At 38.1% G+C, this 26493-nt stretch overlaps 8 protein-coding genes across 13 annotated transcripts; 3 read left to right on the top strand and 5 right to left on the bottom strand.

Annotated features, from left to right (window-relative positions):
- The first annotated feature begins 671 nt into the window (after positions 1–671).
- Positions 672–3680, top strand: LOC111781190 (ACT domain-containing protein ACR1). Its single transcript, XM_023661657.2, has 8 exons — positions 672–697; positions 886–1102; positions 1213–1258; positions 1823–1937; positions 2021–2088; positions 2175–2816; positions 2908–3012; positions 3100–3680. Exons 2-8 carry the CDS (start codon positions 1026–1028, stop codon positions 3478–3480), a joined length of 1434 nt encoding a protein of 477 aa, XP_023517425.2. The 5' UTR covers positions 672–697; positions 886–1025; the 3' UTR covers positions 3481–3680.
- Positions 3681–3923: 243 nt separating this feature from the next.
- On the bottom strand, positions 3924–8419 carry LOC111781738 (uncharacterized). Its single transcript, XM_023662428.2, has 3 exons — positions 7558–8419; positions 7059–7246; positions 3924–4783 (listed from the first exon to the last, which is right to left on the bottom strand). The coding sequence occupies exons 1-3, from the start codon at positions 8204–8206 to the stop codon at positions 4106–4108; spliced, it is 1515 nt and encodes a 504-aa protein (XP_023518196.2). The 5' UTR covers positions 8207–8419; the 3' UTR covers positions 3924–4105.
- Positions 8420–9306: 887 nt separating this feature from the next.
- LOC111781674 (uncharacterized) lies at positions 9307–10003 on the bottom strand. Its single transcript, XM_023662361.2, has one exon. It carries the CDS (start codon positions 9929–9931, stop codon positions 9440–9442), a length of 492 nt encoding a protein of 163 aa, XP_023518129.1. The 5' UTR covers positions 9932–10003; the 3' UTR covers positions 9307–9439.
- A 1920-nt stretch (positions 10004–11923) lies between these two features.
- LOC111781673 (uncharacterized) lies at positions 11924–12546 on the top strand. Its single transcript, XM_023662360.2, has one exon. It carries the CDS (start codon positions 12010–12012, stop codon positions 12502–12504), a length of 495 nt encoding a protein of 164 aa, XP_023518128.1. The 5' UTR covers positions 11924–12009; the 3' UTR covers positions 12505–12546.
- Positions 12547–13528: 982 nt separating this feature from the next.
- Positions 13529–16441, top strand: LOC111782222 (uncharacterized). Of its 2 annotated transcripts, XR_002813070.2 has the most exons (3): positions 13529–14416; positions 15538–16257; positions 16381–16441. XR_002813070.2 is itself a non-coding variant. In XM_023663049.2 (2 exons), the coding sequence occupies exons 1-2, from the start codon at positions 13668–13670 to the stop codon at positions 16184–16186; spliced, it is 1398 nt and encodes a 465-aa protein (XP_023518817.1). In that variant the 5' UTR covers positions 13529–13667; the 3' UTR covers positions 16187–16428. The 2 variants fall into 2 exon arrangements, 1 of the variants encoding a protein (XP_023518817.1); XM_023663049.2 differs by having other exon boundaries at positions 15538–16428.
- A 1274-nt stretch (positions 16442–17715) lies between these two features.
- On the bottom strand, positions 17716–19535 carry LOC111782166 (putative glycosyltransferase 7). The gene has a single exon (XM_023662974.2). It carries the CDS (start codon positions 19156–19158, stop codon positions 17794–17796), a length of 1365 nt encoding a protein of 454 aa, XP_023518742.1. The 5' UTR covers positions 19159–19535; the 3' UTR covers positions 17716–17793.
- Positions 19536–20976: 1441 nt separating this feature from the next.
- LOC111780993 (glycosyltransferase 6) lies at positions 20977–22604 on the bottom strand. Its single transcript, XM_023661383.2, has one exon. It carries the CDS (start codon positions 22440–22442, stop codon positions 21156–21158), a length of 1287 nt encoding a protein of 428 aa, XP_023517151.1. The 5' UTR covers positions 22443–22604; the 3' UTR covers positions 20977–21155.
- Positions 22605–22726: 122 nt separating this feature from the next.
- LOC111780994 (heptahelical transmembrane protein 4) lies at positions 22727–25142 on the bottom strand. Of its 5 annotated transcripts, none has more exons than XM_023661385.2 (5): positions 24887–25142; positions 24691–24803; positions 24170–24432; positions 23752–24076; positions 22727–23619 (listed from the first exon to the last, which is right to left on the bottom strand). In XM_023661385.2, the coding sequence occupies exons 3-5, from the start codon at positions 24427–24429 to the stop codon at positions 22966–22968; spliced, it is 1239 nt and encodes a 412-aa protein (XP_023517153.1). In that variant the 5' UTR covers positions 24430–24432; positions 24691–24803; positions 24887–25142; the 3' UTR covers positions 22727–22965. The 5 variants fall into 5 exon arrangements, with proteins under 5 accessions (XP_023517153.1, XP_086976430.1, XP_023517152.1 ...); XM_087120304.1 differs by having other exon boundaries at positions 24898–25142; XM_023661384.2 differs by having other exon boundaries at positions 24170–24803.
- Between the last annotated feature and the right edge of the window lie 1351 nt (positions 25143–26493).

Below are 26493 nucleotides of genomic sequence, written 5' to 3'. Positions count from 1 at the left end.
GATACACGTGTAATGCTAATAAATATAAAAAATTGTATATTAGTGATACATTTCTATTACCATCTCCATACGAACATTCTCGTGGAATTTCTTAAAAAAGAAAAAGAAAATTTGTCATTCTCCCATTTTCTGGGAGAAACAAGAATAGTAATAAGGCAGCAAGAAGAACCATGAGCTGCTGTCAAGAACAGGAAGCACAACCAAAGACAAACTTTCAGCAATGACAGAGATTTTCAATCACTTCCTCATTCACTATCTCCAGGCAGCATGTCACGGTCCTACTCCGTGCCGTGTCGTGATCTTGACACACTCACGACCAACCTTAATGTAAATTAAGCCTCTCGCATGTATTCTTCGACCGTAGCTTCGTCGGACCACGTTGCTGGGCCGGCTTCCATGGCTCAGTTCTCTTGGCCCGACCAGACTTGATGGGAAATGGTCAAATTGGAACATGTGATGGTTAGACACAAACTCTGATAAGCCCAAGAACAAATTGGACCTAAAGCCTCGAAAAAAATTGAATCATTCCAACATAAGGCCAAGCCCACTCGAGAATTTATTTTGGTGTGATGAAGACGTGGTGACGTATACGAATGGGCAGGCGCCGCAATTGGATGGGGGAATGAAGTTATAAATTCACGTTTTCAATTTTTTTTTATTAACCTAAAAAACGATGACCAAGTCCAAGTGGGTTAAGGTTTGTGCATCTGTTTTTGTTGCCGCCAAACTTCTTTTGCTGTTTTCTAATCATAGTAACCAAAAAAAAGCCTATACTCTCTCACCCCGATTCTCTTATTCTTCTTCTTCTTCTTCCTTTTCTCTCTCTTTCTTTTGAATTGGTTTCACCGCCACCATTATAAGTTTTCGCTTCTTCCTGTACATCAGATTCATAACCCTGCTCCCATTATTACTTTTCTTCCTTGTGGGTCGTATCCATTTCATTCCAATTGCTTGTCATGATCATGTTTGGGAGATTTGGAGAGTGGAAATCGTGTTGTTGAAGAGGATCAAAAAACAGAGGAGATATGATGGAAACTGTGTATCAGCCTTGTTACGTGGATTCCCAGTTGGAATTACTTATTGAAAGAATTTACCCACCCAGGTTTGTTCTTTTTGTGAACAATGCATAAAGTTTTGAGCTTTTTTCATTCTAAGCCACAGATTTTTGGTTTAATTCCTCTTGGGATTCGGATTATTATTGCCATTTTCCAGAGTTTGCATCGACAATGATACCTTCAAGGATTGCACGCTTGTCAAGGTTCGCTCTCTCTCTTCAAATTTTGTGCTTTTGTTCTTCCTATTATTCATCCTTTTATTATTTTATCAACTTAAAAGGATTTGAGAACGGGTTACTTCCCTCAAAGTCATTCTAGTCATGGTTACGAATCACGATTCTTCACAATAGTATAATATTGTTCCGACTTTGATTTAGGATTCTTCAAAAGATCTCGTTGATATATTTCTTACTTATTATAAAATCATGATCATTATCTAAATAATGTTAAAAGAAGCTCGAAATAATTCCATTGGAAAAGGAAGAAACAAAACAGAGGAGGGTTCAGAGGAGTTGTCCTACTCACCGACGAAAGAGCCAATTGATGGGATCAAAAAATAGCGATGGTTAGATGCTTTGAACACGGGATTTCCCAGAAAAGCAATCTACTTTACTTTCATTTCTTTTGTTGCCTTTTAGTTTCCTTATCCAATGAACCAAAAGATTTTGGCCTTTCCTAATGTTCTGTCATCACATCATATGTCGTATTAATTATAAAAAATTTGATCTTTAAGTTTGTTTTGGTGAGAATTTCGATCTCCTTGACAGGTTGACAGTGCAAACAAACATGGAATTCTACTTGAGATGGTCCAGGTTTTGACGGATCTCGACCTCGTAATTTCCAAATCTTACATTTCTTCTGACGGCGGATGGTTTATGGACGGTCTGTACCCACCCACTGATAGACTTTTATGCCACTGATTTTGTGTTTATTATAATGGAAGCTGATTTGTATGGTGCCTGCAGTTTTCCATGTGACAGATCAGCTGGGCAATAAACTCACTGATGAAAGTCTCATACATTACATCCAACAGGTCCCTAATTAACTAACGTTTTTCTGATGAATTATAATCAAGGGAAAATGATTATTTAAGGGAATGATAATTGTGTTCAATTGTAGGCATTGTGTGCAAATAGGAGAGAAGGGTCATCAAGAACAGTGAGAACGTGCATGGGAAGGGAAATGTTGCCTCGTCACATGTCATCGGAGCACGCGGCGGCGGAGATCATCGGAACCGATCGGCCAGGTCTCTTGTCGGAGATATTCGCCGTGCTAGTTGATTTGGGCTGCAATATCACGGCGGCCGTGGCATGGACTCACCATAAAAGTGCAGCCTCCATTATCTACATCGATGAAGGTTGGAATGGTGGAGCCATCAAGGACGTAAAACGGCTGGCCCATGTGCAGGAGCAACTTGAGAACGTGGTAGGCGCCCATAATGGACTAGGCGAAACAAGCAGCGTGAGGTTGACAGCTCCATCAGCTGGACGGACCCACAACGAGCGACGGCTCCACCAGCTGATGTATGCCAACGGCGACTATGAACAATGTCGGTGTCGAGACGATAGTGAAATATGTAAAAAGAGTTGTACTCGCACGCATGTAAGGATAGAACGTTGCAATGAGAAAGGATATTCAATTATCAATGTCAAGAGTAGGGACCGTTCGAAGCTGCTGTTCGATACGGTTTGCGCCCTTACCGACTTGCAATATATAGTGTTTCATGCTGCAGTAGGTTCGAATGGCACTGTAGCTTATCAGGTACCAATTGGCCTTTTGTTTTGGTCCAAAATTATCAAGTTGTATGTATGGTGGGACTAACAAGCCTTGTATTTTGTGTTCAAAACTGCAGGAGTATTTCATTCGGCATATAGGTGGCTGCATCTTAGACACAGAGTTTGAAAGAACCAGGCTTTCACAGGCCCTTGTTGCAGCCATAGAAAGAAGAGCTTCACATGTATGTCCTGCGAAGCTCATATACTATCTGTCAAAAACTTGCATATCAATATGTTAAAACTAGCTTCGTACCTGAACAATTTTGCAGGGAGTGAGGCTGGAACTTCGAGCTCAAAATCGAATGGGATTGTTATCAGACCTCACACGGATCTTCCGGGAGAACGGTCTCTCGATCTCGGCAATCAATATCGAAACCAGTGGTGAGAGAGTTGTTGGGTCCATTTATGTCATGGATGCGTCGGGGAATGATGTGGATCGACAGACAGTGGAGTTGGTGATCAAAGAGATTGGAGGATCAATTAGTGTAGTTCAAGAGCCTCCAAATTGGACTGCTCGACCCTCCTCTGCAAGAGAAAAACAGGGGATTGAAGTAACAAGAATAGAAGATAAGCCAAGATTCTCAATAGGCAACTTGCTGTGGTCGCAACTTGAACGACTTTCCAGTAACTTTGGTTCTATAAGATCATGAAGGATGGCATCCAAATGTTGGATGTACATCTTGTAAATAGAATTGTACAGGAAGCATAACAAGATCAATCGCTGATGACAATAAAAATTAGGGAACCAACAGTTTCAGTGGATAGATTACGCCATTCTTATTTGAATGGTAGAGAAAATGTCAAATAAGCAATGGTTTCAATATTTCAAATTTCCAATCCCTTCAACCTATGGTCCTAACTTTCACTTCCAGAATTAAGATAATGATCATAAATTTATAAATCACCTCGCCATCGATGCATGCTTCCCAATTCCTGGCTAGATACAGACCATATGTAAGACATAACGCACTGGTAGATTTTTATGCAAACAAATGACAGAAAGAATTCATAACAAAATTACATGAGTCTTAAATGAGCTCCATACCATTTGGTTAAAAAGACAACGAGTTGCAAAAGTAAAATGATATCATAGTAATTATAACAAAGCCATTCATTATTTGCATGTAAATGAATTTTGAGTTTACAAGTTTGGTCTATATACAGAGATATCATAACATAGTTCCCAAATGCTTGCTTCATATATAGAGAACACAAGATATACATTGGAGATAACATTCTATGAAAATAAGCAGATTGAAGATTTTCATGGAGTTGTCACATTGAATCAATGTCATCGACATTAAGCCAGTCACTTGATTCCTTGTGGGTGCCTACCTGCCCGGATCCAACATGCTTCGTTTCTATGGTGTTTGTATCCTTGTCTGAATCACCAGAACTCCGGCTAAGCTGAACCCAATCTCGGGAATCTTTAGTCGAAGAGTCAGAGCTTGATGCAACCTTCTTATGATACACTGGCACGTCCTGGTCGTCATCCTCAAGATCACTAAATGATACGTCCTCGTCATTCCCAATAGGGATGTTAGTTACACTAACACCATCAATCTCAGGAGTCTCCTCCTTCAACCAATCATCTCCATCATCCACGTATATGTCATCAAAAACTTTGGAAGGACCAGAGTGGGGATGTTCAACTCCGGTTCGCAAGGGTGTTTCCTCAATGACAGGCTTGTCTACAACTTGAATTTCCACGTTCTTAATTGGATGCTTATCGGTCTCAACATCGGGCACCATTAAGGAGGGGGCGGCACTATCAGGGGGTTTCTGAAGAAAGAGTGGTTCAGATTGATCTCTGGGTGGCACAGAGAGATGCTCCTCATTTGATGAATCAGAAGATCCTTTTGAACTAGTAGAGATGTTTCTAGATATCTGAGGTTCCATCTGTACCTTGGTTCGTTGTTGTAATTCATGAAGTTGTGCTCTGGCTTCTAGGATCTATATATATGGTCATACAAATTTCGATTAGTCATGCAGACTAGGAAACAGCAACTAGATAATTATAGCAACCCTGATGCCTACTTGGAAAATATTACATATATAATCACCAAACTAACATTTGATGAACTGCTTCCTATATAACAAAGTACCCACAAGGACAAGAAAGCTAATTTTCCAAGTCAAAAGAAAATTTTATTTCTCCAAAGAAGGAAATACAACTACGAACAAGGCTAACATTTCAGCATCATGGCCATTGCTTTCTTCTTTCAACTGAGAAAAAATCAGCCAAGCTTTTTGAAGCCAGCTACTTGATGAATGGACAAAGGCATATGGCTAGAGCATATCCACGCCAGGCTAGACTATTTTTACATTAACAATAATTGACCATTCAACAGACCGAACCATTGACTCTTAACTTTGATCGTCTGAAACCCTCGAGAATCTTGAAATTAAGGAAGAGAATTTATCCTAAAGGAACACCTCTTACCTGTTACATGTGTTCACTTCACTAAAACCCAGAAAGTAGAGTGAGCAACAAACCAGTAGTATGGGCTCGTGTCTCCTTTTAAAAGAACAATTACACCATCTGGCATTATCGAGCCTGGGAAAAGGGTATTTTAATGGTATAGCAAAATTGAGGATAACTCTGAATTAGGAGACTAATGTTCTAGCATTAGAGGTTATGAGGCGGCTGGAGAAGGGCAAAACTCCTATGCAAAGACTGTCATCTTTGGCTTTCAACTCGAGGGGAAGTTGAGGGAGATGTGTAAGGTACAGGATCAGGTGTCGTCAGGGTTTCATCTTGAAGGATGGTAAGGCATGCAGTGGGCCATCGTGAGCCCCATGCCATTACATGGAAGTTTCAAGGGATAACAAAAATAGCATACTAGCTCGCCTCTTGGGTAAGTGAGATGAAATTAAGCTTGATGTCGTCCCTAGTAGGATGGCTAAAAAGGATAGGACAAAGGAAGGGAGGTCTGAAAGCACTAAAAAACATGTTCTCTCAATCCAAGCTAAAGAATTTTTCTTCAAAAAAATAATAATAAATAATTGGGGGGGGGGGGGGGGTAAATCTATAATATTTTCAACAAAATGAAATTAAAGCAAAAAAGGATCCTATAAAGACTTTTTTAAGGAGGAAACAATAGATTCCATTGATAAATGTATAATCAAAAGGACACCAATTACATCCACTTATTGAGTTTTTTCCAATGAAATTTATGTCTGTTCCGTAACACTTCATGTTTAGTTTTTGTTTATTTCTTACTTAGTTCCTTCATGTAAACTGTGAACGCTCTTAGACTTAATGAAACTTAATAAAACTACAATTCCTTTTCTCACTTAAATGTGACCATGACTTATCCTACGCAAATCTCCAACATGTTCACGACATTAAAAGAACAATTAGAAAAAAAGGACCCAAATCAAGCATCTAGAGCACGATTTATTTATAACATAGTTAAAAAGGACACTGCCCAAATTACAGTTTTCATGCTTCCACGAAGTTCCCCCTCCAACAACCCTATCTGAATTGATAGGTCTAAGAAAATAGTAGGTCAAAGACTTTTTTGGTTTTCATTTTATCTCATACAGATTTCTACTTATGATTATGCACTCATCACTAACTGCGATTTTCCATTTTACAATTTTCTCTGGTGATCTCCGAGCAGAAGAATACATATACTCCACAGTCATTCCATCATAGATATAAAAATATATACTCTTAGAACTCAAGTTTTCCGATAGCATCCCTATCTACCATATTAAACTAAAATTCGTCCCCCGAGGCTCAATTTCTCCTTTCGGATTTCTATAACCAAGGACGTTGATAAAATATTCGATGGGAATAAAAGTTTGCTATTCCAGAAGAACACCAAATAGAGGTACTGCAAAACACATTGTCTTTTTCCTCTACCTCACCTACTTTAAACTACAAAGCAACAAATGAATTACCTAGAGGGACCCAATGATCTCATATACAAAATATTCCTTTCCCTTCCCATCACGTACTAACTAGGTAGTAGTTGTTTTCTGACTCCTATTGTCTAAGGCTTTCCCCTTTTTGTTTCTCCCTCTCATTTTTTCATTTTTCTCAATGAAAGCTCACTTTTCATACATGCGCATAAATAAATTTGCACATTTGCTATACTAAAACTACAAAAGTTTTGTTTATCTACGTAATAAGCATCCAAAATTTTAAACCCTTAAAAATTAGATAATGAAAATACCCGTTGAGTGGCATACACAGGAATAGTGTAAGGTCCGAACTTACTTGGGGTGTTGACAGAAGTTCAGCATCGTGCTTGCTAAGTCTAGGATGTAAGAGTACAAAGTAGATCATCCAAAAGCAATCTTCGCTCATGTATTGAGGACAAAATTCAATCCTCAAAGCAGCCAATCTTGGAACAAGATGCTCAACAGCTAAAGCATGTTCTTGCTGGGCATCAGATAACTCCAGATCTATTTACGAGTAACCAAATATGTGAAAATATGTTAGTCTAAAATTAATGTCAGTCTGCTGATAAATCTATCTAGACATGAAAGAGTGAGGCAACTAATAAGGTTAACAAGAAGTATTATTGCTGTAAAATGAATAAGAGAAGCTCAAGATATTCGGCCAGAAGCACGTCCGTAATATTTCACTCAAATTTTAGATAAACTTACTGAATATATTGACATAATACCATGCTAAGCATCGAAGATTTCTATCCAGAAAAAAGAAACATTCAATTGAGCAACGAAGAAACTATCAGATAGAAAACGAAAGGTACCGTCAGAATCGTCGTCATAAGGAAGAGGAAAGTCCAACCAGGTCTCAGGATGCAGGACGATATTCCTCACGAATATCAGGACCTCCTCTGTTACACCAACCGCACTTCCCACATCATAATTCTCCAAAGATTCATCTGATCCAAACTGAAGGAAATTGGAAGCAATCTTGGAGATCTCCGATACAGTCTTGGTGTTCGACAGCTTCGAGATCCCAGTCCTAAATTTCCCGCTAATTTCCGCGAAATCATTGCGAATCCCAGCAATTAGATCTTCTTCAGACAACTTAGGACTAGATGGATTGTCGGTTGCTGATTTATCAAGCAGTTCATTAGGTTTCGGATCAGAAACTTGAGAATGTGAAGCAGAATGTTCCGGCGTAGGGGCGAGGAAAGAGGCGACACCCCAGAAATTGCGGGTTAGGGTATTTTTCAGCTCGGACAAATCCTCTTTGACGCCTCTAGCAGTAGGAGTCGAAGAAGAAGAAGAAGACGACGACGATGATCGAGAGGGAGAATCTGTCTGGTGGTATTGATCAGATATGGAATCGGAGTTGAACGGTGATTTGGGGTTGCCACCGGCATTCACGTCATCTACATCATCGTCATCAAGCTTCAAGGAATTCGCAATGGATCTTGCCAACCACGACATTGTTTATCCAAATGCAGAAGCTGTAGACGATCGAAGCTTGGAAAGTGGGAACTGAAGGAGCTTCCTCAATAGAAGATGACTTCTCGGTGTTCAGTTTCTTCTTCCATCGAAACCAAGCCAGTTGGCCATTGTCCATCAACGACGTCGTTAAACCACTGCCTGGGCCTGCACATGGCCCACGTTGCCCATTACCGTTTCAGGGCCTCTCTTTCCAACCCAAACCAATCATACACCCAATAAAAAAAATGTTTATTTTTTGTTTTCTGTTTTTTCCTTCCTTAAATTAAATACTTTTTGTTTTCTCTTTTAAATTCTGTTCTTGTAACAATAATACGCTGTTATTCTTTTCCTATGTTTTATGATACGCTGTCGTTTCACGTTTATCTTTCTTCACTGCATAACATAAATTAATATCTTTTCTAAATAATAAATAATAAATTTTGAGTAAATCAGGAAAAAGACAGTATAATAAGAAAAAATAGGGTTAAGGATTTGAAATAGGAAAGGTTAAATTAATGTAATTTTAAATAAAGTTTTATTATCATTATTCATTAAAAATTTAAGATGGCGATAAACTATAATATATTTTTGGCTGCGTTTTATAGAGTAAGATATGTTAGACACACACCACTCTAAAGGAGTCGAGCCTCGATTAAGGGGAGACGCATTTTGTTCGAGGGGAGGTGTTGGATGATGAAAGTCCCACATTGGCTAAGGGGAGGCTCGACTCATTTTCTTTTGGAGTCCTCCGTTCAATATTTGAGGATTTATCAATTTATTGCACGACTATGTTTAGGGCATGGCTCTGATACAATGTTAGGCTGTGTTTTCTTTTGAAGCCCTTTGTTCGAAATTTGAGGATTTACCAATTTATTGACACGACTAAGTTTAGGGAATGACTCTGATACCATCTTAGACGAACATGACTCTCCACAATGGTATGATATTGTCCCCTTTGAACATAAGCTCTCGTGACTTTGTTTTGGTCTTCCAAAAATACTTTTATTATTTATTTATAAACTTACGATCATTTTCCTAAATTACCTGAAATTTGTACAACAATATATATCTTTTCAAAGAAATTTTGTGAGAAATATAAATAATATTGGAACAACCTGCGGACGGTACCCATGATCTCCGCATGTCTGTTATTTTGATTACATTACCAAGCACGGTCGGTCTTTAATTTTCTTTATTATTTGAAACAGAATTTAAGAATTATAATCCGTAGATCTAAATTGCATCGAAAATGGCAAGGCTTCCGGGGCTCAAAGCAGGGAACGAGAACCAATTTTTGTTGAAGGGCGACAAATTCAGCTCAAGAAAGCTGCCACCGTCCAACGCCTCATCCAGCTTCACCGGCGACGGATGGAGAAATGGGGTGGCTTCCACGGCGGTGCCGGAACCTTGGCGGGGGGCAATATGAAGAGGCGGCGGAGCCATTTTTTGGAGGCGTGGAGATGGGAGCTCAGGCAAGCCGGTGAGTTTCTGAACCAAATCTTTGAATTTAAGTGAGTCCACTTTGTAGACCCTGGGGCGAGTCGGTGGCAGTGGCGCAATCGCCGGCTTCTTCCAGGGTTTTGATATTGGCTTTCGAACACAGAGAAGATCGTTGGAATAGCTTGAAACTTCTCTCCTCACGTGCTCCGATTGCCCTTTTTTTTTAGGCAAAAAGGTCGAGGAAGACGAAGAAGAAGAAGAAGCATAAGCACAAAATGCCTCCATATCAATTGGGTAAGTATTTGCAAGATAACAGATGAGTTTATTAAAATCCAAGTAGGCAACTGAGCAAAGAAACCTGAAAAGCTGCCATTTATATAGAGATTTTGAAACAGCCCAAAAACGGCGGCGTTTGTGTCAGAAAACAAAGTCAACATTCAAATATCTTGCTTTTGTCTGATTCTCATCCATCATAAGGGGTATGGGCTCCAATTACTTGAACCAAGAAAACACTCCCACAATTTAGGCTTTATATGTTATTTGAACCAAAACTTTGTGGATTAAAACACAAGGTGATAATTATTGTACAAATCAGTTCGATACGAGTTTGGGTTCCTATTATGCTAATAAATTGTAAGTCATCTAATCATTATGTACTTTTTAGACTAGAAGACAGTTAGTTTAGCAACTTACAACATTTCAATCTATCATCATACATGTATGATTCTAAATTAACATTATAGAAAAAATGCCTTTATATATTTATGATGACACTAAATTTGATATTAGTTGAATCACACCGAACCGTATTGTTTGACTTCAAATTATTGTTACTTTTATTGAATAATTGAGGGTCGCCCCCTGCGATAGCGTATTGATCGAGTGATTTTACACAATGATTGAGCAAAATTCAATGAACACAAATTTTAAAATTAAGTAATAGTGCGTGTGGAAGGCGCTGCTGCGAAGGTTCAGCTGGAGAAGGCTTTAACGCATGGAAGAAACCAGACCGGTCAGCCGCCTCTCTTTTGTCCTTTGCCGACACAGCATCCTTAACAATCAGAAATGGCTTCTTTTTTTCTTTTTTTTTTTCTCTTATTTTTTCCTTGTAAAATTGGATTTGGAGCTTTGACTCTCATAGAAACGGGATTGAATTCTCTACTTTTTATTTCTTCATGTATTCTCCAACAAATTTGTATTTTAAATACATATTAAAATTTTAATTCTTGAAATAAAACTAGAGTATTCAAAGTTGAGTGTGGTTATTTATTTATATTTTATTTTATTTTCCAATTTCTTCTTTTGACCAATCCTGCTATCGAAACCTTTTAAAGTCTCAGTCAATGGGCATGGGACAGAAGATGGATAAGATGGGGCGTTATTTAATAATATATCAACCATCTTTTTATATCATATCTACATAATAAAATAATATCAACTTTAATATGACATGCTTTCAAATTATGGGCCTTGGGACTTTTGGGCCGATCCCCTTCTTGTTCCCACCAAAAGCCCATTAAAGACTAATTGGGCCGTTGTAATCTCACCACATAAGGCCCACAGTGTTTGGGCTTCACAGTGATTCATGTTGATAGCGAAGGGATTTTTTAAAGATTTAATTCAACTTTTTCCCCCCTTTTTAAATAATTAGTGTGAGGTCATTAATTTATTTATCCACCAACGTTATTGTACTTATCCCTTCAAAAATTATTTTAATTTTACCCACCGTTTCAACCCATCTTTATCAGTGGTCAAACTTCATTGCTTGTTTAAGGGGCATTTTTATTGTTGTTTAATTAGTTGACCTATTAAATACGAATAAATTAATAAATCTAATCCCTTAATATAATTTAAACGTCAAATATTATGACTTATTCATTATATGTAAGATAAGATATTGTCGGTATCATATATTCTTCATAGAACAACTCCAATTTCAAATAAAACAAATTAGAAGAAATGAGTTCCAATAATACTTGCATGCATCTTATACTAAAAAATAAATATTTTTAAAATATATAATTTAAAGGGTTTTGGAATTTATTTTTGTTAAAGAATTAAACTTTTGGATTATACCATTTTTGTCCACATATAACTTCAATTAAAATTTAATTTGATCGGGGTTTATTTTCAATGGTATACAAAGTCAGAGTAAGATTGAGATTAAAAATAAAAAAATCAAACAATTAGTTTAATTAGATTACAGCGATGTATATTAATTAAATAAAAAGATGCATTGGTTATAATGTATCTATATATACACGTAAACCCAACACTGCCACCATTCTCAACTCGAAGTTTCTCAATTCCCGGCGATCGGATTCTCCGACGCCTACGGCGGCGAGTGCCAAAAAGTAACAATTATGGAGCTAAAAAACGGCGGTGAAACGAAGAAGATTAGCGGAGGAAACAAGTTGAGGCAATTTGTAAAAGCCTCCGCCCGGCTTCTGTCAAAAGTCCGAGATTTTTACATCAGGAATCTGACGGACTGTTCCAACCAGCTGGATTATGTGATGGCGCTGAGTGGGCCGGTCGGTCAGATGCCGATTCATCTGCCTAAGAGCTACAGCGTGGGGTCCACTGCCTCCAGCCGCGGCGGTGGCGACGACTACGGTGAGCTTCTGAGGGCGGCGTCGACCCGAAGCTTGGAGAAGAAGGTGGAACCTGATTTGGAAATCCAAGTGGCGAGGAAATCGCCGATGGCGGAACCGAGAATCGTGCCGAGGAGTCGGAGCGTGGGGATTGGGAGAATCGATGAGGAGAAATGTTATGAATTTGAAGAGGATTTCAAGGCGGGGAATACTTGTGCGTATCCCAGAAGTAGAAGCTACGCTGTTCATAGAAGAAGGCGGGTGTAAAATTGAATTGAAAATTAAGCCCAAACAGGGTGAAATTCTTGGTCCATTTAATTCGTGTTAGAATTATAAATATGGTATTTTTGTATTTCTATTAAAAATTTATTCAATTTTAAGAAATAAAAGGAATTTAACAAATATTAAAAGCATGTAAGGACTTAGATATTGTCATCTTTAGTTTTTCGTTTCGCTTCCCCTCAAGCTTTAAAAGGCCTGCGAAGATTTTCGCACCTCTATAAATGATGGTTTATTCTCCTCTCTAACAAACCTGGAACATCCATTTGAAATAAAAATTAATTATAAAGTAAAAATAATATCTATCCGTAACAATTTAATATTTTTCATGAATCTGAAAATAAGCAATCCCACTGCAATTAAGTTTTCTTCATTTGGAAAAATATTATATACTTTTATATCTAATTGCAATTAATTTTTTAGTACAAATTATATATATATATATATATATATAATTCAACTTTTGAAAAATTAAAATTCACTAAAATTGACTATTTCCGTAAATTAAAGTCTAAACTATTTCGAATTCTTAAAAAAAAAATTAAGTTGACTCTTTCTATAAATCAAAGTCCAACAATATAGATTTGATATGATGTATACACACCCAAAATGTCATTATTTAAAGCTTTTAAAATTTTCATATTTTGTTTTTAAATTATTTGAAAGATTAAAGGTCAAAGTAGAATATATAGAAGGAGAATTTAATATGAATATGAATATTTACTTCTACACTCATAAATGAAAGATTATTAAAATAATCAAAGTTTATAACTAAATTGAAATTTTTTGTTCCCATATTCCCTAAGATTTCAAAATAATAAATATAAACCGTAAACTTTATATTTTTTTTATAATTTATTGGAAGTTATTTAAAAGTTTATTAAATATTAAATTATTTGATCAAAATTAAATTTTTAGAAATATATTAAACAAATTATTTGTATTAAACTTATAATTTAAGAAATAATATAATTTGTACAAAAATGATACATTGACTCAATTTGTATGCTCCTTTGACATGATTACCCTCCAAGCGTCAATTGAGAAATGTTTCTTTGAGCTTGCAAAACCCTGAACCCTGAACCCTAACCCTAGCGCTCTGTTCCGCTTCCTTCTGCAATCCAAGCAAATTACCAGCATCCTCTCTTACCATGGCAGAGCTGAAGCTTTCGGAGAGCCGAGACCTAACGCGAATCGAGCGCATTGGGGCGCACTCTCACATCCGCGGCCTTGGCCTTGATTCCTCTCTTGAACCACGGGCCGTTTCGGAGGGAATGGTTGGCCAAACCGCCGCTCGGAAGTCCGCAGGTGTCATTCTTCAGATGATCAAAGAAGGAAAAATTGCCGGTCGGGCTGTTCTCCTCGCTGGTCAGCCAGGTACTGGCAAGACTGCAATTGCAATGGGCATGGCTAAGTCCCTTGGCCTTGAAACTCCTTTCGCAATGATGGCTGGCAGTGAGCTCTTTTCTCTGGAAATGTCCAAAACTGAAGCCTTGATGCAGGCCTTTCGTAAAGCTATTGGCGTCCGAATAAAGGAAGAAACCGAAATAATTGAAGGAGAGGTCGTTGAGGTTCAAATAGACAGGCCAGCGGTTGCCGGGGCAGCGTCGAAAACCGGGAAGCTTACTCTGAAAACGACAGACATGGAGACTGTATATGATTTGGGGGCGAAGATGATTGAAGCATTGGGGAAGGAAAAGGTGCAGAGCGGCGATGTTATTGCGATCGATAAAGCATCCGGAAAAATTACTAAGCTAGGGAGGTCCTTCTCTAGGTCCAGGGATTACGATGCAATGGGTCCTCAGACAAAGTTTGTGCAGTGCCCCGATGGCGAGTTGCAAAAGCGGAAGGAGGTTGTGCATTGTGTCACGCTCCATGAGATAGATGTTATCAATAGCAGGTTATTCTACATTCCCTTCAAAATTTAAACCATTTTATCGAATTATGGGTCTTGAAATCGTCCTTCTCGTATAATGATTGATGTCTGCAAATTTTTGGCACTTATGATGGTAGGATTGAAATATTTTGAAAGGTTTAGTTTGTTTAAAGTTATAAGTAATTGAGAATCGGGATTGTGTATCGAATTCCCTTTGATGGTTCATGAAGTTCTCGTTTGCTGAATTGTTATTGCGAACTATGCAACGGGGTGGTAACAGCAATGCATTATTTTTCAGCTATACGACCAAAACCACACTAATACATTGCAGCTGGATGTTTTTGCGTAGTGGTTGGTTTTATTGTATGGATTTTTTCTTCTCCAAAAGGGGGAAAAACTAAACTAACGAAGTTTTGAACTTTATATAGGGTTATTCAGCTTCTGCATCTTACATTCTTTTTTGTAATTGATGCAAATTTGATTCTGCTTTCACTTGTCAAGTTGACATAAGGCTTCCTTTTTTGCACTTATGCTTTCACTTATCATGAAATGTCTATAATATACCAATGTTGGGGTGTCTCTGGTTTTTGTTTCCCCAAAAGCTACCTTCCTTAGTTCCCAGACCAACTTTTGTAAGCACATCTAGCTTAGTGAGCTTAGGTGACATCGACCTATTCTTGTTGTTAATTTTCCCTTCACTACTACTAGTCAAAATGTAGTTTGTCCTGTCTCAATTTTAGTTATTTCAAGGAGCTTTGAGGGATTCAATGAATGAGCTCTGTTTCACATGACCTAGTGTTCGACCAGATTACTATATCATATAATATTGCCATGGTCTCTACCCTCGGTTACATGCGTATATTGTATGTTTCAAGCCATTGATCTTTCTTTTCTCCCTTGGTGTTTTTGAGGATCGGAAGAATTGAATTACGTACCGACGTTGTGTAAGACATAGTTTTGGGCAATTTGTTTGTGACTGCTTTTCTCCACTCAAGCATAATGTCTTTTCTCTACTCCCGACTTTAAGTTGGTTATCACATCTATTCTTTCTTGTTCATGATGTAACTTGGCTATGTTATAAGTTCATTATTTGCCTTTGGGTTTTTCTGGGATTTATGTTCTCATTTTACTGTCCTTATCTCCAGAACACAAGGTTTCTTAGCTCTATTCACCGGTGATACTGGAGAAATTCGAGCTGAAGTAAGGGAACAAATAGATACCAAAGTGGCTGAGTGGAAGGAAGAAGGCAAGGCCGAGATAGTTCCAGGTGTCCTCTTTATTGATGAGGTTCATATACTTGATATTGAGTGCTTCTCTTTTCTTAATCGTGCGTTGGAGAATGAGATGGCTCCAATCCTTGTCGTTGCTACTAACAGAGGGATTACCACAATTCGAGGAACTAATTACAAATCCCCTCACGGGATTCCTATTGATCTTCTTGATCGTCTACTTATAATTTGTACTCAACCTTATACCGAGGATGAAATACGAAAGATTCTAGATATTAGATCTCAAGAGGAAGATGTGGAAATGTCTGAAGAGGCAAAGAGACTTCTGACCACAATTGGCGTAGAAACATCACTAAGATATGCCATCCATTTAATCACAGCAGCTGCTCTGGCATGTCAGAAACGAAAAGGGAAGGTTGTGGAGATGGAGGACATAAATCGTGTCTACCATCTGTTCTTAGATGTCAAGAGATCAACTCAGTACCTGATGGAGTACCAAAATCAATACATGTTCAACGAATTGGGAGATGACGAAGAAGATGATTCTAATGCTATGAACCCTTGACATTTCCGTAGAAGAATTTTGGAGGCTATATTACCTGGTTGATTATTCAGTGGCTATCTTTCTTCATCAGTGTAAGATGTATATCTAATTTTCATGCTTGATGCTTACTGCTATTGTTTTCTGTATCATTGAGACTGTTTAGATTCTTATAGATATTTCTTGTCATGTAACTCGTGATTGATATTATTTCTCAGAAGAAGAGTTCACAAGATCAAGTATTCAGGTTAATTCACCCAGTCGAATTACTTGCATTTATACCCAATTTATACGACGGTTGGCTTCTACTTCGAGGGCCACAGCATTAATGTCACCCCATCAATTTATATTTTACAACAATAATGTATTTAGATCTTTGAAGCATTATAGTAACCGACACACTAAAAATTGATATTGAATTATTGCATGCCGATACTATATCCTCTCTCTCCTTATATATACATATTATTTAATTCGAAGGCATTAGTATTGTCATTCTCATTGTGCAACATTTTGTATCATAATTATTTAATTCATTGATGTTAACAGTAGTACTAGGCTTGCTCATTATAGAACCATAAGTGTGGTACGTAAACTTATTAATTAATGCCTTATTTCTAGAAATTCAAATTCAAATACAATTGGATTCAATTTCAAATCAATGATTGTAGCATGGGGCTCACATAGAGAAAGCTAAAATTAAGCTCATTCCCACATACCTCTAATAAAACAATTCAATCATCTATCTCTATCATATCCTATGTTTTAATGTCTTTTTAAAACAAACTTCCTATCAAATCCAATTTTTAATTAAAAAAAAAAAAAAAAACTGTCGGACGTTCTTGATAAAGTGAGGAATGGGACATGTCAATGTGACATATGGCTAAGGTTACTTCGAGATAACATTCATTGTATTGCTTATTTATTCTTACTCTTCATATTTTGTTGTCATATAAATATGTATTTCCTGTTTCTTAGGTCGTTGTGGCTTATATCTTACGACATATGGCAAACGTGTCGGTACTCTTCGAAATTAAGCTGATGGAATAATAGTATTAACAATTTTAATTCCAAAAAGAAAGAAAGAAAGATTAATCTCGCATGCACCACCCGACAATATGATGCTTCAATTAGACAAAAGTTGGGTAAATGGTAGAAAAATCTTATCTTTCTATTTTTTTATTTTATTTTTTTTAGCAAAAGAAAAAGAAAAAAGAGGAAATTATCCTTCAATCATGCCATAAGTTTATGCGGAGTATTAAAATCAAATACCATAGTGACCCACTTTTCAAAAGCATCGCCATAATCCCTGGGAAAGCAAATCAAACTAAAATCATGTCTCCCCTTTAATTACTCTTTGATTAACCACTTTAATTTAAGCATAAACAACCAAATTTGTTATCCCTTTTGTCCCATTCCTTTTCCAATAATCTGCAAATCCCTTTCTAATTTGATTCAAATTATTCAAAACCCAACTAATCATAGCTCTAATTTGGCTGATTAAGATAAAAAGACTCCAAATTTGACTCAAAACCCAAAATATGAACACACTGTTAAGAGATCACGACAAGTCTGTATTACTTTAAGAACGGTAATATCCATACCTTTGTCTTTTGTGTTTACACGACAATCTAGGCAGGGTAATCATAAGGAACTTCAGAGACGGAGGGATCCAGTGCATCCGGATGCACGAAACCATACTTTCTAAGCACTTGATTATCCGCGAAATTCAAAGCTTTACGCATCCCATCCCAACAAGATCCACCAGAATACATCTGATTATGATCCCCACTGCAAGGTTGACACCCTGTGAAGTGTGTGATAAAAGGCCTTCTCCAACTCCCTTTCCCGTTTCCAGCATCTTTCAAATACTTCTCCCTAAACGCACCGTATTGCTCGCTCACCTTCTCCGCGTGTCGCCGCCGGAGCTCCCCTGCTCCTTTCTCCATCTCCGTGTACTTCCCGGTGATGTTATCAAATGTCGTCACGATCTCCTCCCAATACCCTTCGAAATAGTATTCCGCTTCTAAGTAAATCTTGTCCGCCCATTTCTCTTTCTCTTTGTACAGTAAATAAACTAGGCCCGTCTGATCGTCTGACTCCGGGAACAGCTTGTCCGGGATCGTCGATTTCAGAATCTGTCCCCACTTCTCGTAATTGGGCGTTTGTGGGCCCATGCTGGCCCACACGTCCATAAAGTCCATGGACCACTGACAATTTCTGATGAGAAACACGCCGGCGTTGAGCCCTGTCCAGCTTTTCCGATCATAAATCAGGTGAGCCCAACCATGGACGATAAGGTTGTGGTTTTTGTAACGTTCGAGTGGGAGCTTGAATTCCATGTCGGTGAACATCGCATCCGAGTCAACCCACCAGATCCACTCGGCCTCTGGGTGAGCTATCATCGCCGCTCGAACCACCGGCAGCTTCGCCCAATACGCGAACATTTCCGGCTGTAGCAGCGCGTTGTTGTAGAAGATATCATAGCCATGGATTCGGCAGTAATCGACTTTATTCTTAAAGAATCTCAGAAGCAAGTGGTCTCCGATGGGGTTTCGGCACGGCGCCGGCTGCGACGCCGTTAAAAGAAGCACTCTCTCCCCAGCACCGGAAGCAAAGGAGGGATGCCGCTTCAGCCACTGTCGGCGCTTCTCATCCCAATTCTTCATCGGCTTCTGGATGGAGTAGCTTAATTTGGGATCATCATAGAAGGTAACATCCGGCGGGTCGTAGGCCAGAGAAGGACCCCTATGGCAACCCTGCGAAGACGAAACATCTGAAGGAGGGTTCAATTGGGCGTTAATGGAGTCAAAATCAGAGGGGTTAATAGAAGGGGTAATGAAGGACCAAAGGGTCCAGACGAGAAGCAGAGCAACCAATGCGCCGCCAAGGAAGAGAAACCCATCGGCGAGACAGGCAGAGGCCTTATGGCGGAGAGTGGGTTTAGCCATGGGAGAAGAAGAGGTCTGAGACTTGGAGAAGTCGGGGGCAACCATGGCGCTTTAAAAGTGGTTGGGTTAGGGAATTAAAGAAGGGAACATGTGAGTGAGTGAGTGAGTGAGGGAGCAGAGAGTGAAGAACCGTAAGTTTGTGGAAGAGGAAAGCGTCGGTTTAGAAACGGTGGAAATTGCAGGAAAGGCTGAAATTAGGAACAGCGGCGAGGAAATGAAGTGCGTGAAGAGCGTCAGAGGTGGCGCCCTACGTGTTTGGCTACGTGTCCATTGGGCTCTGTTTATACCCTAAAGGACCGGATTTCCCGCTTGCATTTGGGAAGACGGAAAAATCTTCGACGGACTCCGTTTCAAAACCAACCGACTACACGCTGCCATGTGTAATATGTGACTTAACTTTTTACTATTGCTGTTCTGTCCTTGTCACGTTTTTTTCACAGATTTCTACTTTATTGCAAATAGTTTTTTATTTTTTTAAATTTCACTAATTATTTAAATATTTTCAATTTATGGTATATAAATAAGGATAAAACAAATCCAAAAAGATTAAATAGTTTTTTTTTTTTTTTTTTTTTTTTATGTACTTTTAAGACGGATAAATAATTTAATTGTTAATTGAAGGAGTTGAAATGGGTTTAGCAAATTTGGTTCATAAAAATGTATTTTTGCAAAATATATAAGCTTGAAAGCCATTTATAATTCTTAATCATACTTCACTATAGTATAAAAGTTTTTTAATATAAAATTATGGGAAGGGAATTTTAGAATGGAAATAGTGAATCATACCAACCCAAGAAAATAAAATTAAAAGCTTATCGTTGTCTTCGAAGAGACGAACAAATTTTGTTTCTTTCTTGTAAAGACAAAATTTAAATTTTGGAATTACAAACTCGAAAATGTTTCAATTTTATATAGAATTTAAATATAGTTGATTTTCGAGATATATATATATATATATATATATATATATATATATATATATATATATATATATATTGAAGATAAAATCGTGACTATGAAATAAGAAGAATTGTATATACACAATTTGATACTTAAGTTAGTGTTGAGGATTGTTGGGAGTGAGTCCCGTGTTGGTATGAGGCTTTTTTAGGGTTTTGTAAGTAAAGAAATACATTTTTATTGGTACGAGACTTTTTAGGGATAATATTATACTATTGTGGAGAATTTTGATTCCTAGTTTAAACCACCTTTAATAATATTTTCATAATTTATTTATACAAAGATTAGCCGGTTTCATTTACATTCATTTGAATTAGTCTAGAAAAAATTTGCACTGGACATCGTCTAAGCTTCAATGGGTCATGGGAGTACAAGACGTACACCTACATATGTTGACTCGACCCACTTCAACTTAATTTGAGTCGACTTGACCAACCTAATTTGAGCTAGACTTTTTGTTCAATAATGTAGGAGTGAACATTGGTTGGAGAGGGTAACGAAGCATTATAAGAATATGAAAAACTGTCTGTAGCATGTGTGTTTTAAAATCTTGAGAAAGTTCATAAGAAAAGTCCAAATAAGACAATATCCGCTAAGTGAACTTGGATGGTAGCAAATAATCGTTATAATTTTGTCCAAATTTACCTAATAACACTTTAATAACAAATTTGTTGAATATTTTTATAAAACTTTAAGGGATGGAACTGTTACATGTTACAGTTTTTTAACATTCCAATAATGTGGAGGAATAATATAAAAAGAAATTTCCAATCTTTTTAGGGCACCAAACAAAAAAATTAAATACGCACCATATGTAAATGTACAATTGTCTGTCTGAAAAAAGCAGCCGACCATGCTTGTGCTGGATGCCCTAACGACCCAACGCCGACGCATTTCTCAAAATAAAAGCAAAAGCAAAAGCAAAATTATAATTAAAATATGAATAAAAAAAAAACAAAAAACAAAAAACAAAAGTAGCTATTTAAGGTAGAGTTGACACATACATATTGTAACCAATGTTAATATCCTCGAAACATTCGCCTAAGCAAAACATTTTAAACAACGTTAAAGGTAGAAGTCTCTCATTGGTGGATGATATTAGTATGGGGATAATCAAACGGTACAGAATAAACAGCCGACGAATCCAAATCCTGGTGCAAGAAACCATACGTGCGAAGCACCTGATTATCAGCGAAATTCAAAGCCCTTCCCATCTCCTGCCAACACGTGTCTCCATCATACATGGGATTATGATTTCCACTACACGGCTGACAACCCGTGAAATGCGTTACGAACGGTCTCCGACCGGCCCCACTTCTAAGTCCGGCTTTCTTAATAACCGGTTCTCTGAGACCCCCATAGAACCGGCTCACTCTCTCTGCGTGTCTCCTCCTCAAACTAGGCTCGCGTTTCTCCATCTCCGTGTACTGGGCGGTGATGTTATCATACCACCCTACCATACCAATCCAGTACGACTCCAAATAATACTCCCCTTCTAAATAAACCTTGTCCGCCCATTTCCTTCCTTCCATCGAAATCAAATAAATCAGAGCCGACTGATCGTCCGGAAGCGGAAATGGCTTGTCCTTAAACGTCGTCGTTAGAATTGGGCCCCATTTTTTGTAATCAGGAGATTGGGGGCCCATTTTGGCCCATGAGTCCATTAAGTCCATGGACCATTGACAATTTCTAATCAGGAATACTCCAGCATTCAGGCCCGTCCAGCTTTTATTATCTCCTTTCTCGTAGACCATACTGGGCCAACCGTGAACCACCAGGTTGTGATTCTTGTATCGCTCGATTGGAATCTTGAACTCCATATCTGTGAACACTGCGTCCGAGTCCATCCACCAGATCCACTCCACTTCTGGATGGGCCATCATTGTGGCTCGGATGATTGGGAGCTTGGCCCAAAACGAGTCCATTTGAGGCTGTAAGTATGCGTTGTTGTAGAAAATATCGTAGCCGTGGATTCGGCAGTGGTCCATCTTGTTCTTCAAAAGTCTAAGAAGAAGGTGATCGCCGATTGGGTTCTTGCACGTCGCCGGCTGTGATCCGGTCACCATCAATATCCGCTCGTCTGCTCCAGCGGCGAGACGGCGGTGGTGATTGAGCCATGCTTTCCGTTTATGGTCCCAATTCTTTATTCGTCTCTCGATCGAGTAACTGAGTTTCGGGTCGTCGTAGAAGGTTTGATCCGGCGTGTCAATCTCGTCGACGAATCGATCTCCGGCCGTAAACGCATAAGTTGGAAGCTTAAATATAGAGGTAGAGGAGAGGCTAGAATTAAAGAGGAAAAGCAGAAATGCTCCTCCAAGAAGGAGAAAGACATTACAGGACAACCAACGAATTCTGCTCTGTAAAGCCATGGAGAAACTTGAAACTTCATTTGAAAGTGTTTATGCGTTAGAATTTATTCGCCCATTGTTTTAATTGTCAAATGGCATTTCGGGAAAGTAGAATGATAAGATTTGTTGGCAAATCAATAGAGATTCGAGGGAAATCAATAAGGTTCCTCAAAAGGGTGGGCTGAGCCGTTTCTGACAGAACGCTGGCCGGAAAGGAAAAAGATCACGATTTAAACACACCCAGAGCCATATATGGCAACATAATTATGCATTTCTTGTATTCGGACAATATTTGGGGCTAAAAATAAAAAATAAAAATAAAATTTTATTGATTTGAATTATTATATACGTAAGCCTCGACTGCATCAAATATGTATTTTATGATTTCATGATAGGCCGAGCGTGAGGATTCTCATATTTTCTCAAGCTAGCTCTGACCTTACAGTGGTGGCAGTATCCTAGTCCGGCTAAATATTACATGGGGATACATTTTGAAAATAATCAACTACATTTCAACAGGCTAAATCTTTGTTGAAATTCTATTCTAACAACCTTGCAGGTCACGCCATTTGAGGTAAATCAGTCCTGCACGATAATGAGTATATGCCCCAGCGACTACTAAGACGTGGAATAGTTGGTGGCTGTGGCCAGCAATGTCGAATTTTCCAGGCATCCATCGCTCCGGAATCCTTGCTGCATAAACGAGTGCTCCAACCCCATAAAATATGCCCATCAGTATCTCATACCCTGTTGTGTGGAGTGCTTCGGGCAAGCCCCAGAACAGGATAAGTTTGTGCAGAATAGGGGCGATCCCGCACAACCCCATGCCAAGGAAAAGGGATGCCCGAAAAGTGCGATACTCGGGGGATTGAAACATTGGCAGCAAAGATACTAAGATGGTTGCAATTCCCACGAGGGTAATGAACCCCATATAGAGACTGCAAAAGAAGGGATAGCACATGAAGGTGTAGTAAACGGGAGGGTAGAAGGAGGTAGATATAAGGGCTGCAATTCCGGCATAGTCCAGCCTTAGCATTATGTATGAGAGACGCTCGGAGTGGCAGGAAAGAAGGTGGCATGAGCTGCTAGCAAGCAGGCAAAACATGGCTCCACCCAAGAATGCAAAGAAAGGCCACCGAGTAATTGGTCTCATAGCTACTGGTGCAATCATGTTGGCAACTTCCTCCTTCATGCTACTCTGGATTAAACCAAAAAACAACAACAGAGAAAATAATCAGTTCATAGCAGAACAAATCTAGTTGCAGTATTGCAAAGTCTGAGAACTTGCAAGCAAATCATTAACAATGATTGTACCAAACATAGAGGTTACCAGAACATAGTCATTCGTTTGATTTCCGAGGGAGAATCGCTCCGGTAAACAATTGTATAGAAGCTCCACAACACGCCAGCTACACAGTGATGAAAGCATATCCATGGAAGGCAATGCAGTCTTTAACTCCTCCCTTAATAACTGCAGATCAGGTAGATGAGGCAAGGAAGGAAGGCACGTCAAGAGTTCTGCTTGCAATTTGTGGAGATCAGCATTTTTCAACACCTCAGGCAAATGTTGAAGAGGATGAATGTCAACAACGTCAGGAATCTTTGTTGCAGTATATATGGTCAAGGAGAGAAAGAGGAAAAATCCAATCAAATGCCTAAAACACACAGTATTGAAGTGAACAACAGGTCAAATTCATTGCATATCTTCTTCAATGTTATGAAAAAACAGACTCCCAGAAAAGGCTTACGTCCAAACATTAAGAGTCTCATTGTGTATGGAGAAGATGCTGAGCAGTGTCTGCTTCAATGGCCAATCAGCGCGGTAATGACCAAGAATGAATTCGTTATCCCTCAAGTAGGCTGGTAAAGCATGGTACTCAACCAACTGATACTTGACCTTCTTCCAAAGTTTTTTCCCCTTCCCATCCTTCGAGAAGTACCTTTGATGGCACTCCATTGATTCAGCAGAGGTCTTAAATTTCACAGTCATTTCCTCATACGCATCCATCCCCTACTCAACCAAATGAACAACACGCTTTGATCGATAACCAAACCTATGTTCTTCCTCTCAAGCCAATCAATTCAAAATAGTAACAAACAATTGAAAATTGCCTCAAACAACACCATAAACCTCTTATTTCGCATCGTCATATGACAATCCAAATCTTGAAATCGATTAAATCAAAATGCAAAACACAGGTAAAAATTAGACGCCAAAACGCGATGAATCAAAACGCCGAGAATTGCAGAAGAAAGAAAGGGAAATTACGAAGAATTGGAAGAAGGGCAGCAGAATAGAGATGCCCAGAAGCAAACCCTGGCCCCCTCCAGCAGCAGCAAGGGAAAAAAAAAAAAAAAAACTGAAAACTACCGGACAGAATCCTGCAACAAGGAGAAGACGATGAAGTTAGAAAGGAAAACAACAAAAACAATGTACGAAAGTAGGTGAAAACAAGAAATGTAACCACAAAATTACGAAGGGGGAAGGGTCCCGTAGATGATTTTCCGATGTGATGTTGGAGACCCCCACGAGAAGAGAGAGCTTCGAGTTCAACGAAAATGAATTTATATGGCGCAACCTACAAAACGAGAGAGCGAGGGAGAGTGATTCGTTGGCGAGATGCGAAGATGCCGCCGAGTCCCCAAATTGGGTGGCGCCACTTCAATTCCTCCTCAACAGAACCGCACAATTTGACTGACCCCTTTTTGTCCCTTCCTTTTTCTAAAAAAAATATATATATTAGTGTCGTGATTACGACATTTATCTATTTTTATTATTATCTATTGTTATTTTTTAGATAAGAATGAGATGCCGTGATTAAAACAATTTTTAAGAATAACAACCAAACAAACAAAATCGGTTAATTAAATTACTCCATAAAAATAATTTAAAACGAAAAGTGGGATTTTATATTATTTTTATTTATTTGGATAAGGTGGGGCTTCCACTTGTATGTTGACTTGGAATTGGCAGTTTTAAATAAGGCAATCTTTATTGTTATTTTTGTAATTATTTAGTGGCTGAAAGTACATTGGAACCGTGCTCTGTCGCATCCAGAATTAAACTGGCCGTATTCGAAAATATCGACGGCCTTGATAAACCCGGTTTTAAAGAAACTGGGCTTCTACGAACTCTTAGGCCCAACAAATGCATTTTAAAAGCCCAATCTTGGTTTAGAGTTTCATTACCAACATGCCCAAACAAGAATCCACGAAAATATATTGAAAGAAAATATTTATAAATTTATTTTCCATAATCTAACATTTACAATTATGCTCATTTAAAATTTTAAAAAGTACATACCATTTGTTTATTTTTTTATTATTTTATCAGTTTTTTTTTTCTTCATAATTACCTTTATTTTGATTTGAAAGTTTTGCTTATGGGATAAGAATTAGCTTGAAATTAAAATAATATTGTATCAAGAGCCACGTGCATAGCTTTATTATCGTCAAAATATTCTGTAAATATTTATTTTGTATGGTATAATAACGTATAAAACTCAACAAATATTATATTAGTTTTAAGTTTTGTAATATTACATCTATTTTGTTAATAAAAAAAAATGAAAAAATAAAATTGATATGTACTTAGTTGAAGTTATAATTTACACATTGCAGCCACGGCCATTCACATATAGATCGATTAATGATGGCATCACGGAACACCGGCAGACGCGTTTGTGTGTTCGGCGTTGAAAAATCTTAGTCAATATGGTTGGGAGTTGACTTTTTTTGTTAATACGTTTCAATAAGAAATTGGAAGGTTTTAATGATTATTTCTTTTTTCTTGTTTGGTAAAATAACATTTTCTAGATGCCTAACTAAAAGAACGCGTGTGCACGAGGAGGGATTCATAAAATTTCATTTCTATCCTTAAATATTACAATTATAAATAAATTTTATGTACATTCAAAAGCTATTCACACCGAACAAACTCCTCTACACTTTTAAAAGTTATTGCAAGATATTTAATCTTTGTTCCATTTTTATAAGTTCTTGGATTCACGAGACTAGTTATGAAAGTTTATACGTCTAATATAATCGAAGACCTTGATATTGTTCAGTTTGA

This window comes from Cucurbita pepo, chromosome 19 (genome assembly GCF_057944985.1).
Source record: "Cucurbita pepo subsp. pepo isolate OVF chromosome 19, ASM5794498v1, whole genome shotgun sequence".
Classification (NCBI taxonomy): Eukaryota; Viridiplantae; Streptophyta; class Magnoliopsida; order Cucurbitales; family Cucurbitaceae; genus Cucurbita; species Cucurbita pepo.
This window is presented reverse-complemented; position numbering and strand designations above follow the sequence as displayed.